This window comes from Schistocerca serialis, chromosome 3 (assembly GCF_023864345.2).
Source record: "Schistocerca serialis cubense isolate TAMUIC-IGC-003099 chromosome 3, iqSchSeri2.2, whole genome shotgun sequence".
Taxonomy (NCBI): Eukaryota; Metazoa; Arthropoda; class Insecta; order Orthoptera; family Acrididae; genus Schistocerca; species Schistocerca serialis.
In genome coordinates this window covers 374,505,284-374,519,567 of record NC_064640.1, presented here as the reverse complement: position 1 = coordinate 374,519,567, position 14,284 = coordinate 374,505,284, and the positions used below count along the sequence as shown (strand labels likewise).

General features: G+C 41.6%; 1 protein-coding gene across 8 annotated transcripts in view; it reads right to left on the bottom strand.

Moving 5' to 3' along the window:
• The window catches only part of LOC126470197 (catenin delta-2), a 494,830-nt gene that overhangs the window by 73,300 nt on the left and 407,246 nt on the right, over positions 1–14,284 (bottom strand). For all 8 annotated transcript variants that reach the window (XM_050097862.1, XM_050097867.1, XM_050097861.1 and 5 more), the window contains one exon: positions 1,657–1,796. In XM_050097862.1, the coding sequence (XP_049953819.1) occupies positions 1,657–1,796 (140 nt within the window). The remainder of the gene's footprint in view (positions 1–1,656; positions 1,797–14,284) is intronic.

Genomic DNA, 14,284 nt, shown 5'->3' with positions numbered 1-14,284 from the left:
AGTGACAACGACACAATTATTTAGGTGTAACATTTCCTAAACACCCAAAAGGCAGACTTCCTTACAACCCAGGTGCCCATCAAATCATCGATAATTGGGAAAAATGCATCACATGGAAGAGGGAACATGCAGAGAAGTATTAACTCCAACACCAAGTTTCATGATGACAGACTGATTTGTTTGAGATGATAATTAAAATTTTACAACTACCTATAATATGAGGGTAATCACAAAAGTAAGGTCTCCTATTTGTTTATAAGTACATGGACCTGTTTATTTCTACAACGGTTAACATCAGTTAACAGCTTGAACATTTAGCTATTTTTTGACATAACCACCACTTCTGTCGATGCATTTTTGTAGATGCTGTGGCAGTTTTGGTGTGCCCATGTCATATCAGCTCGCCTCTATGCTGTTCAGAAAGTTATGAACCTCTTCTTTCACCTCGTCTTCAGAGCTGAATCACTTTGTGGCCAAATGTTCTTTTAACTTAGGGAACTGGGTGAAAAGTCAGGACTATAGGGTGGGTGGGTGATCATGTTCCACTGAAACTGTTGTAGGAGAGCAACGGTTTGCCGAGCGATGTGTGGGCAAGCGTTGTCATGGAGAATGTGTACGCCCTTGCTCAACATTCCTCTTCTCTGGTTCTGAACTGCCCGTTTGAGTTTTTTCATAGTCTCAGAGTACCTGTCAGTGTTAACTGTGGTCCCAGTGGACATAAAGTTGACCAAAAATACACCTTTCTGATCCCAAAAAACGGTTGTTATGACTTTACCGGCAGACTGTGTTTGTTCGAATTTCCACAGCTTTGGTGAAGAAGGATGCCGCCACTGGCTTGATTGTTGCTTGGTCTCAGGTGTAAAGTGGTATGCCCAAGTTTCCTCACCTGTGACAATTGTGTCCAGAAAGTTGACCTGTTTGGCTGCAAGGTGGTGAAGAAATGTGCGGGAAGCATCAACTTGCTGCTGCATGTGGTTTTCAATCAGCATTCGTGGCACCCATGTTGCACACACCTTCCGGTAGTTCAATGTTTCCATTAAACTTCTGTGAGCAGTACTTCAGGAAACCTCAGGAACCAACATGCAGAGATCACCCAGGTTGATCCACCGATCTTCATGCATGCTTTGCTCAATCTTCAACACTGTCTCCTCAGAAACTGACAGTCTCCTGCCCCTTTGTTCGTCATGAATTTCAGTCCGACCAGCTACAAACCCTCTACACCACTTACGAACATTTTTGACATCCATGCACGACTCACCATACACTTCCGTCAATTGGCGATGGATTTCAATTGGTGCGTGCCCTTTGCATTCAAAAACTGAATAACTGCGCGCAATTTGCACTTGGCGGTAACATCCAACAGGAGCTCCATTCTCAACGACTGCCAAGCCAGGACTGAGCACCTCAGCGCGGGGTGCTCGTGTTTACACACAGCGTGTGAAGAACTCTTCATAAAAGTGTGACCAACTGCCACAGAAACAGAGTTCTGTACTTATAAAAAATAAGAGACCTTACTTTTGGGATTAACCTCGTATTTGTGTCATATCAGACAGCACGTAACTGAGAAAAAGCAAAAGGCGAATGAATAAACCCTCACATTCAATTTGCTCAAATTTTTCATTAATTCTTTAATAAAATTGGAACTGCAATCCTTACCGCAAAACTCCTGATGCATTCCTGAATATTGTTGACCAACATGTTTCACCAGATGATGTGGAATCCCAGCCGGAATGAGGGATAATAACATGGTTCACAATCACTGCAAGGCCATCATCTATTATTGATCTTTTTAGGTCCTGGAAGATAATAAATATTAAACAGAACAGAGCAGAAGAATAAATGTAGATACATAAACATGGCATCCCCCCTTTCTCTCTCTCTCTCTCTCTCTCTCTCTCTCTCTCTCTCTCACACACACACACACACACAAATTCTGTGTTACCATATTAAACTGCTTTACAATATTGTACATAATGACATTAGTAATTAAAATCATTTCCTTGGCTCACATCACAGTATTACTTGATGTCAATGTCTCCTTCAGTTTTGGAAAGTTTACACTTGCTGCAGAACTGAGGTGATGCTAACTGACAGCTGCAGATTTTTCTGTTTTCATAATGAGGAAAATTTATAATAATGATTGGTTGAAGAAAGACAGACCAGGAATTAATATATTATGAGTTCTGTTCTTATGTGAAAATTAGAAAAATAACTACAGAAGATGATTAAAAACACAGTTTGTTGATGACTTTGTAATGTTGTCAGTGATGAAATGGACAGTACAATTCCGCTGTCAGCTTTGAATGCTGGTTCTCTAAATTTTCTCTGTGGTGTTCCTCAAAAAGAATGTTGCCTTCCCTCCAGGGATTCCCATTTGAGTTCCCGAAGCATCTCCAACATGCCTGTACGCTGATCCACCCTCCTGATAACAAATCTAGCAGCCCACCTCTGAACTGCTTCAACATCATCCTTTAATATGACCTGGTGCGAACACTTGAGCAATACTCGAGAATGTGTGGTACTAGTATTCTACACCTGGTAGCCTTCACAGACGAACAACACTTTCCTAAAGTTCTGCCTATACACCAAAGTTAATCATTTGTTTTCCCTACTACCGTCCTTAAATACTCGAGCTATTTCATATCACTTTGTAACGTTAAACCCATGTATTTAATCAACATGACCATGTCAAGTGGCACAATATTAATGCTGTATTCAAACATTATAGGACTTTTCCCCACTCATCTTCATTAAGCTACATTTTTCTGCGTTTAAAAGTAGCTGCCATTCATCCCCCAAAATAAAAATTTTTCCAGCTCATCTTGTATCCTCCTACAGTCACTCAACAATGACATCTTCCTGCACACCACACCATCATCAGCAAACAGCCACAGACTGCTGCTAACCCTGTCAGTTGGGTCATTTATGTATTTCGAGAATAATAACGGTCCTGTCACATTTCCATGTGACACTCCTGATGATAGCCTTGTCTCTTGCCACTGAGGACAATGTATTGGGTTTTATTACTTAACAAGTCTTTGAGCCATTGACATATCTGGAAATCTATCCCGTATGCTCGTACCTCCGTTAACAGTCTGCCATGGGGAACCCCGTCAAACACTTTTTGGAGCTCTCATTTCAGAATGTAAGTGGAGAAATAGTGCTATAGATACACAAAGTGGAAGAACGCTACACTGCCATGATTGATACAATGTTGTGAGTTTTCACAGATATTTTCAACACCGGTGAATTTGACATCTTTTATAATTTACTTCCTGCAAGAAACACTATAGAGAGAAAAAAAGTAAGAAAGAATGTCGTCTTGCAGAACATTACTTAATGGCTTAACTGAAAACTAAGTAGAACATATAGTCCAGAAGCTCACTTGTGATGGAAATATATTGGTACTCTTGGCAATAAATAGCCCTAATCTGTTTAAGGTCCGCCCCAGTAGCTGAGTGGTCAGCGCGATGGAATGTCAATCCTAAGGGCCCGGGTTCGATTCCCGGCTGGGTCGGAGATTTTCTCTGCTCAAGGACTGGGTGTTGTGTTGTCCTAATCATCATCATTTCATCCCCATCGACGCGCAAGTCGCCGACGTGGCGTCAAATCGAAAGACTTGCACCAGGCGAACGGTCTACCTGCCGGGAGGCCCTAGTCACACGACATTATTATTATCTCTTTAAGGATGTCCACATAGAAAGGGAGATGTAGCGACAATGATTGCCAAGGTACAAAGAGGAGTAAAAAGACTTACAGGTTCAGCAGACCATATAAAGAGGCAGTAATGTGATAACTAAATAAGTTTTAGCTCTAGACACGTGCACATAGAATAACTGTGGCTGAAGTTGAAAGAATAATTGACCAGATACTGGATAAATATATGCTTAGTAGAGCAGTCATGATGGGAGGGATGCTCCATGGTATACAGTCACTGTCAAGAAACTTATAAAGAAACAGAGATTACTGCGTAATACATGTAAAACAAAGCACAGGGTTGGAGATACTGAATGAAATGTGTTTGGCTGACAAGACAGCAGCAAGTGAAGCTGACATCGTGGATGACAAAGGAACTGAAATTGAGGATATCAGAGCTAAAGCAGAAATGATGAACTCAAGTTTTCAATGATGCAGAAGTGCTGCCATGATTTAATTCTTACACCACTCAATGGATGAGTGAAATACATATTAGTGTTAGTGGTGTTGAGTGCTGAGTAAATGTTTAAGGAGATCAGACAGCTAAGGCAATCAGTCTCCTGTTCACCCACCAGGATAGAAGCAGTGTACCCAATCCATATTCATACACAGTAAATTCTGTGTGCAAGTGTGAGAAAGTGTTCTAATTGTTTGTGCAGCATGTATTTGAGGCAGAACATGGGAACCAACCCGTATTCACCTGGTGGGATGTGGGAAACTGCCTAAACATTACACTCAGGCTGGGCAGCACACCAACCCCTCCTCATTAAATTTGCCAGATGTGTTCAAACCTGGGGCTGGGATACGTACCTGTCCCAGATGCGGTCGTGTTAACATGCGTGGCTACCTGGACAGGTAGTGGTGTTGAGAAACAGCTGAAATCTCAAACTGAAAACAGCTCCAGCACCTATCAGGATCTCTGTCAGATACTACAGCAAATTTGCAGCTGAATTTGCTCTTATTTTAACTGCAATATACGGTAAATCACTCAAACATAAAACTGTGCACAGTGGTTGAAAGAAAGTGCAGGTCAAAGCAATCTGCAATATCGTTAGCAGTAGTGATCCACAAAATTATCATCCAAGTTCACTGTTGTCCATCAGTTGTAGAATATCTTATCATGTTATGAGCTCAAATAAAATAAGGTGTCTCAAACATAGCAACCTAACCCAAACACTGACAGTATGAAACCAACTCATTTTTTTCTCACATGACATTTTGAAAGCCATGGGTTGAGGCAGTCATGTAGTCTTGGCCCCTCGGAAGTATTTGGCTCAGTACCACACCAATTTTACTAACAAAAGTATTTTAATGTGATGTATAAAACAAACTTTGTTACTGGACTGAGGATTTCTTGGTAAGGAAGGTACAGTTTGTTATCTTAGATGGAGAGTCACTGATAAGATTGCTTTTACCTAAGTAATTACTTATTCACATGATCCACGGTTGTTTCTAAGCAAGCAACAGTCTGGCCTGTTCTCACATTGTACAGCAACAGTTTCTTGGACCTACCCCTGTCACCTCAACAGTATATCTATCCCTTTATACTATTTATAAGCATTATCCATGCATCACCTCATCACCTCAGCCATTTATTAGACAGATTGTATCATGTAGTAACACCGTTCCACACATCCCTACATCAGCACCCTTACAACTAGGATCCACTTATTACTTACGTCTACATACATGCTCTGCAAGCCACCATATGGTGTATGGCGGAGGGTACCACATATGACTACTAGTCATCATCTTTCCTATCCCACTTGCAAATGGAGCAACGGGAAAAAATAACTGTCTATATGCTCCGATATGAGATATAATTTCTCTGATCTTGTCTTTGCAGTGCTTATGCCAAATGTACATTGGAGGCAGTAAAATTGTTCTGAGGTCAGCTGCAAATGCCCAGTCTTTAAATTTTCTTGATAATGTTTCATGAAAAGATCAGAATCTTCCCTGCACAGAGTCCCATTCAAGTCAATGCACCATCTCTGTAACATTTGAACGTTGATAAAACCTAGTGATAACGAATCTAGGAGTATACTTCTGAACTGCTTTGATGCCTTCCTTTAATACAGTCCAGTGGGGATCCCAAAACACTCAAGGAATTCTCAAGAATGTGTTGCACAAATTTTCTATATGTGGTCGTCTTTGTAGATTAGCTACACTAAAACTCTCTCAATAAACCAAGCTAACCATTCACCTTCCGTATTACTACCTTACATGCTCGTTCCTTTTCATGTCTCTTTGCGACGTTAAACCTGGATGTTTAATTGACGTTATTGTGTCAAGCAGCAAACTACCAACACTGTGTTTGAACATTAGCAGATGTTTTTCTACTCATCTGCACTAAATTAAATTTTTTGTCATTTATTGCAAGCTGCCATTCATCTCACCAAACAGAAACTCTGTCAAAGTCATCCTGTATCTTTCTACAATCACGACGACAGTACTTGCCCATATATCACAGCGTAATCAACAAACAGGCACAGACTACTGCTCACCCTGTTCATCAGATCATTTATGTACAATGAGAACAAAAGCAATCCTATGACACTTCCCTGGGGCACTTCCTAACGATACCCTTGTCTCCAATGTACTCTCACTGTTCACGTCAACATACTGGATTTTATTACTTACGATGTCTTCAAACCAGTCACATAGCTGGAAACCTATACTGTATGCTCAGACTTCTGTTGACAGTCTGCAGTGGGACACTGTGTCAAAAGCTTTCCAGAAATTTAGGAATATTGAATCTGCATGTTGCCCTCTATCCATAGTTTGCAAGGTATCGCGTGAGAAAATGACAAGCTGAGTCTCACACACGCAGTGCTTTCTAAATCTATGTTTATTTGGAAGAGAAGCTTTATTATATTTGAACTTAAAATTGTTCAATAATTCTGCAGCACCCCAGCATTAAGGATATAGGTGTTACAGTGTAAAGTCAAGTACCGACACAATAGAGCAGAGAGGGCTGCGAAGATGTCAGCTAATTGCACACTGACTGACCCCTCTATAGGATGACAACATGATGGCGGAGGACATAAGTGCCGTGCCAACTGATTGGGGCCTACTTCTACAGCAACATCAAGATTAGGCACTTCAAGGCCAGCGACTTAGGAATTGTATACACTAAAGAGATTTCTTATTTTCATGTTGCCCTTTGCTTGCAACACTTCTGTGTTACTGTCAAAGTTAAGTATTGTTATCGATTCTTTTTGTAATAAAACTCTTCAATACGATTTGCTTGAATTGTTGTCCAGCGATCTGAGAACCAGGTTTCCTAGACATACCAGCTTTGACAACTAGGCAGGGTTCAACATTGGCAACAAGTTATAAGAAGAACCCAGTGCCTGGTGGCCACGGATTTTCTTTTGTGTTTTGCTGGCACCTAGATTCTACATTGACTTTTCTTTGCAGGGTTGTGTTTACTTGCTTTAACAGTGTGTCTTATAGTGCTTTTGATAATCAGTGTTTTCAAGTGGGCATTGCAGAAATTTTCTTTGCTTTTGTACTTATTTTTATTCTTGCCTTGTCTGTTTATTGCATTTGTCTTTTCCGCTATGAGCAACCCTTCCGCTATGAGCAACCCACCCCCTGCTCAGGCACCTCAGCTGCAAGTGATAGATGCAACACAGCTAACACGGACATGTCAGTTTCAGACCCAACAAATAATCACAATGCTAAACACAGTACAGCATCTCCTGGCGAATCAAACAAATACAGTGCAAAATACAACACTGGCTGAAGCTCTGAGTGCCATACCACCTTTTAACCAGTTTAGTAAAAAAGTGGCTTGAGTGGTTGCAACAGTGTGAAGTTCACGTAATTGCTCACAATGTACCAGATACTGTGAAACTGCATTATTTATTGTCAACAGTAGGAAGTGCAGTGTTTCCCCTTATTCAGAAATCATTCCCAGGGAACTTTCCCATGATTAGGTTGCAGATTTTCTAACTAACTATTATGACCAACAAGTGAATGTGGTAGCAGCTAGGTACCAATTCTTTAATTGCAAGAAACGGTTAGAAAAAACTCATCACAAGTGGGTAACAGATTTGCAGGGTATGACCAGGAAATGCAAATTCAAATGTGCTTGTGCTGCTTTATACTCAGATTCACGTGATGTTGGGTGATGTGATCGTGTACAATGTAACTGATGACAGACTTAAAAACAGATTTTCCAACAGTCCAATCCATCATCTCAACACGTAGTGCAAATACTAGATCAGTACGACTCAGGTGCTGTGTTGGCCAATAAATTTCAGCAGCCACCAATTTGTCAGGTTGAGTCATCTCTTCCTTGCGACCAGCCCATTAGGCAGCAACAGGATCTGTGCGCCACGTCACGTAAACAGTTCTCCATGACATGGCAACAGCTCTCTAAACAGACAAACAGAATTAAGTTATGCCCTCAGTGCTATTCACAGCACCAACACCAAGACTGCCCATCCAGACAAGCACAGTGTTATGCTTGTGCCAAGAAAGGTCACATATCTTTGCAATGGAACAACCATAAGAAGTCTGCCCACTCATAAAAATCTAGTCACAAGGCCCATGTCATAAATGCAGTGTAATCAACACCTGCTGCAGGCATTAGCAAAACTAGCAAGCAAACAGTTTCTCAAACTTTCGTTAATTTGCATATTAGTGGAAAACATGTGAAATTTCTATTGGACACTGGTGCCTGTGTTACACTGCTGAATCATAACACACATGAACATGAACTGTTAGGCTCCTCACAACTGTCTAAAACTAGCATGCACCTGACTGCTTAAAATGGACAATACATTCCCGTTCTCAGAAAATGTACATTGCCAGCCATGTATTGCTCGCATACGCAATCTGTAACTTTCACTGTGCTAAAATCACACAATTGTGAGAACACATTTGGCCTTTATTCGTTTGGCTTTAAAATTCAGGACAATGTGTTGTCAGTGTCTGCATTCAATGCAAAAGACAGTTTAGCTAGCTTGCTGAAAGAATTCCTTGAACTCTTTTCTGAAGGTTTAGGCAAGGCTAATAATTTTGTTGCAGATACTGCTATGAAAGACAACGCTCAGCCGAAATTTTGCCGGGCCAGAACAGTTCCCATTGAGTTACGGGACAAAGTGGCAGCTAAACTGAAAGAATTGGAAAATAGCAGAGCTATTACACCCCTACAAGCTAGTCAGCGGGCAAAGTATACTGGTTTTGCTCCCCAAATTGTCAGATCACATTCGCCTGACTGATACTTATCCATTGCCACGCCCTGAGGATCTCATGGTCAAATAAGGTGCTGGTCATTACTTTTCAAAAATTGATTTGTGTGACGCATATCTTCAAATACCACTAGATGAAGAATCTCAAAAAGTACGTGTTGTGAACACTCATTTGGACTTTTTTAAATATTCGCATTTACCTTTTGGAGTGCTTCCACACCTGCCATTTTCCAAAGGTATTTGGAACAGCTTACTGCACAAGTACCAAACTGTTCAAACTATTTTGACTATATTGTTGTAGCAGATTGCACACCTGAAGAACACATTGCAAAATTGCATGGTTTGTTTCATGTGTTATCTGATGCAGGACTAAAGTGTAGACTGGACAAGTATGATTTTTTAACCCTGAGTTGCAGTATCTTGGCCATGTCATAAACACTCACAGTGTCCATCTGCTTCGGCCACAATTGTTAGCCATACATAATCTGCCAGTTCCTTGTAATGTCGCAGAATTGCAGTCAGTCTTAGGGAAAATGAACTATTATATTTGATTCATACTGAATGCTGCACAAATCGCAGCTCCATTGCATCACTTGCGCCACAAAAATGTCCAATTTGTTTGGACGGATGAGTGCCAAGACGCTTTTCAAAAACTTATAGATGCATTTCTCAGTGATCAATGTTGGTTCATTTTTATCCTGAAAAAACCAGTTGTGTTGCAAACTGACGCTTCCTCTTATAGAATCAGTGCAGTGCTTTTGCACATAATTGGTGACAAAGACAGGCTTATTGCTTTTGCATCAAAAGTGTTGGCCAAAGCTCAGTGTAACTATTCACAAATAGAGAAAGAGGCATTGGTAATTGTGTATGGTGTCACCAAATTCCACCACTATTTGTATGGCAGGAAATTCTACTTAGTAATGGATCACAAGCCATTGCAGTCCTTGTTTCATCCGATGAAGCCGATTCCTGTACAAACTGCCCGAAAATTGCAACGATGAGCTTTGGCTGTTGTCTCAATATCAGTACGAGATTGTGTATCGTCCGACAGCTCAACATGGTAATGCGGATGCACTTTCACATCTTCCGATTGGCCCTGATACAGACTTTGATGCTTATGCTGCATCTTGTTGTCACATTGATGCTCATCATTCTGTAGTACCCCAATACTTTGCATGTCAGCATAGCCTCGCTGTACAGAAAGATGTGATTCTTGTTCAAAATTACAGTGGACAGTCACATGTGTTGATTCCCAAAGCTCTGGAAAAAGAAGTGTTGCAGTTACTTCACCAAGGACACTGGGGGATTGTTCATATGAAACAGCACATCAACACTGTACTTGGCAGGTATGGACACCCAAATAGAACAGATGACATCACAGTGTCATGCATGTGTGGAAAATCACTCCACTACAAAAATTCTCTGCTTGGCATAAGTTGCAATCACCACTGCAGCGTGTGCACATGGACTTTGTGGGACATTTTTGGAACACTCGTTGGTTGATTGTGGTATACTGTTATAGCAAGTTTTCTTTTGCTGTGCCAATGAACTCGACAATGTCACGTAGCACAGTTCAGGTGTTGTCCTCTATATTTTGCCTCGAAGGCTTGCCTTAAGTCATAGTGTCAGACAATGGCCCTCAGTTCACATCAAATGAATCTGAAACATCTGTCAATGCAATGGCATACAGCACCTAACTAGTGCACCGTTACATCCACAGTCAAATGGCAAAGTGGAATGTTTTGTCAGAACTTTGAAGCATCGGATGGCCAAACTTCACACACACACACACACACACACACACACACACACACACACACACACACACACACACACACACACACCAGGGATCAAGCACTGCAACTGTTTTCGCCTCATATCGTTCACACCCATGAGATGGACCATCGCCAGCGGAATTGCTTCATGGATGCTGCCATCTGACACTACCCCACCTGCTCCACCCCCCTCAGCACTGGAGCTGAAGGAAGGCTGCAAGTATCGCTTCACGCCGCATGATATTGTTTTTTTAAGGGTTTTTAGCAGCAGCAGATGGTCGGCATGAGGCGAGATCCTTTGTCGACTTGGCGCATGCATGTATCTCATTTCAGGCCCAGATGGATTGCAGTGCCGACATCACTGTCAACTTTGCCACTGTCACGTACATGAATATCCTTCTGTATCTCTTCCCCCAGATTCACAGATCCCGAGGAAAGCACGGCCACAGCAGCCGCCAGAGGGTGTCATCACGACACCACGGAATGACCCCACCGAGACAGAGCCTTTGCCTCCTACGCCTCCTCTCATCCTACTGATGGAATTGGACACTCCCCCCTCACAGGCCGCAGCAGCTGGCGCCTTCTATGTCTTGCTATGGGCCTCAGGAGGTGGACGTGCACCCTTCTAGTCATTTTCTGGGGGACGTTTCCGTCGAGCGAAGGCCGGATGTCCCCTGCAGCCACAGCTTCCAGTCCCTCAGAGCATCCACACTCCTGCCTCCCCCGCTGTTGTCAATCTCCCTATGTGACGACGGTCTGTTGCTTTGGGGGGGGGGGGGGGGGGGGGGAATGTTACGGTGTAAAGTCAAGTGCTGGCATGCCAGTCGGAAATGAGAGAGAAGAGAGGGTTGTAAGGAAGACATCAGCCAATTGTACACTGACCAACCCCCCCCCCCCCCCCCCCAAAAAGGACGACAATGCATGGTAGTGGCCTCTATGCGAAGAGGACATAAGCGCTGCACTGACTGGTCATGGCCCACTTCTACAGCAGCATCAAGATTAGGCACTTCAGGACCAGCGACTTAGGAATAGTATACACTGAAGAGATTTCTTATTTCCATGTTGCCCCTTGCTTGCGACACTACTGCGTCATTGCACTTTTTTCCTGTCATTTGGGACTTTGTACTGGGAAAGATATTCATGCTACATGAATGATATGTAAGGAGCCAATGCCATCCAGTACTACCTGTAAAACTGAACTGATATTTTGTCCTGACTTGGTGACTTATTTGTTTCCAATGCCAAGTATATCCATTTCTATGTCCTCCATATGGGAGTATTTGCAACAGTCAAATGATGGTATGTCCATATGATCCTCCTGCATGAATGATTTTTTAAATGCAAAATTTAAAACTTGTTCATAGGCTTTGCTTCCTGAGCATTTTCAGAGTTTTGTTATTACATCATAGTGGGTCTTTTCCATCCTAAATCCACTTGTTTGGCACATACTTCTCCAGAGCACAATTTACAAACAGTTTAAACTTTGCTGATAATTCCTCTACATCTATCATATTAGAACTAAATGATATCCATTCATTGACTAAGTAGGGTGTTAACAACTGCATAACTGCTTTTTCCAGTGTAAACACTCCCCTAGTGTTCTTGAGGGATTTACTGACCTTCATAAACATCATTGCTATGATGACACCATTATCACTGATCCCTGTCGCTATACTGACATTGTCAAAAGGTCAGGTCTTTTTGTAGTTACAAGGTCTAAAATATTTCAACTGCATTTGTGTTTTCGAACTAGCTACTCAAGACAACTGGAGGACAAAGGTGTATATACCTATAAAAGCTGTGGCACCAGCCAAAAGTCGATTAAAAAAAATGATGATGATGATGTGGGAGACCATATGCTCAATAAGACAGGTCTGTCTGTCAAAACTGCGTTTACTCTCTCCTGGCTCCCTCTCCCAGACAGACTCCTCCCCCCACCCCGTGTGCTCTCTCTCTCTCTCTCTCTCTCTCTCTCTCTCTCTCTCTCTCTCTCTCTCTCACACACACACACACACACACACACACAAATAAGTAAATTATATATAGCTTGTAAATAGAGAAGGAAGTGAGATGCTGCCTCCATTAAAGTTGTGAAAATTTAATATTCCCATATGTTTCAAAACCAATAAAACATTGCCTTGTACTTGTGAGTACAACAGCAATGCCTGGATGACATCAAATCTTCACATGATTTCTCTGAGGTTTATATGCCGAGATGGGTGCAGCAGGGAGGAAAGTAGTATTTATCATTGAGTGGTGCTATGTACATTCCAAGAAAACATCATTTCTGAGAAAAGTAAATAATGTTTTCATTTCTCCAAACAGCACGAGCCATCTAGAGGCATTGGATATTGACTTAATGTACTCTCTTAAAGCCAAATTTGGAGTAGCAATTGTGCAAAAGTCAATTTCATTTATAGAGAGGAAGGAAGTGATGAGACTCAACATATCTTTGTTGCTGTCTGGAATTGTATAACACAACACACTGAGTTAAATTGTTTCTTTGTGGTAAATTGTCCCGATGTCCCACCCAAGAGATACATCAAGTGCTTGTGAAGGACCACTGCAAGGTATGAGGAGGAGGTGGAGTTGGTGGCTTTGACAAATGATGATGATGATGATGGTGGTGATGGTGGTGGTGGTGGTGGTGGTGGTGGTGGTGGGGCTGTTGCAGCAAGTTTCACAGCGGCTGTGCAGGGAATTGATATTGCCAGGAACTTCTTTTCCTCTTTCAGTGCAGACAAATCAGTTCTAACTAACGTCAACCAACTGGAGCAACAACTTCCATCACTATAATATGTTGGAAGGACAAAACAAAAAGAACTCTTCTCGAGTTTAAAAAAATAGTGTTCTGTTAAACCTGTGATGATATATATGTGTGTATTGCATTTAAATCTGTGACACAGGATACTGTTAAGTTTGTAATTAAATTGCACTTTTATCATCTGAACACATTTGAATTATGACTCTGGGTCACTTCTCTTGTGTTACAGAGCAAAATTCCCTTTTAAGGAAAACCCATGCTCTAGAAAAAAAGGTTTGGGTCCCAAGAGATTCATGAAAAAAGGGTTTTCTGAACTAAGCACGTTCAATTGCATATAGGTTGCAATAGTTATGCAGAGAGAGAGAGAGAGAGAGAGAGAGAGAGAGAGAGAGAGAGAGAGAGAGAGAGAGACAGAGATTCACAAAACCTAATGCATCCCGACCATCACATCAAGCCAACACAAAATTACTACTACACAGTTCCCTAAACAGGCAATAATTTTTCTTCCAGAAGAAAACATGGATTCAAATGCAGTGAATGATCCATTCTTAACTTTATGATCATCCATTCATTCATTCACTGTTGTTGTCATATAAATCACAATGACCCATATCCCATTTAGCAGTCAAAAGTGCAGCATTAAATGCAAATTTAAAAGAAACCTCCACCCATCATTAAAAGTTCTAAAATACTAGACATATTGATTACTTGTATATTATGTGTATTAGTACTGTGATCACTTGGTAGTAAAGAAAGCAAAAAAGAAATGGGGAAGGATGTATGGGACAAGTGGTGGTGGTGGTGGTGGCGGTGGAGGGAGATGCACAGATTATACCACTACTCAGGTA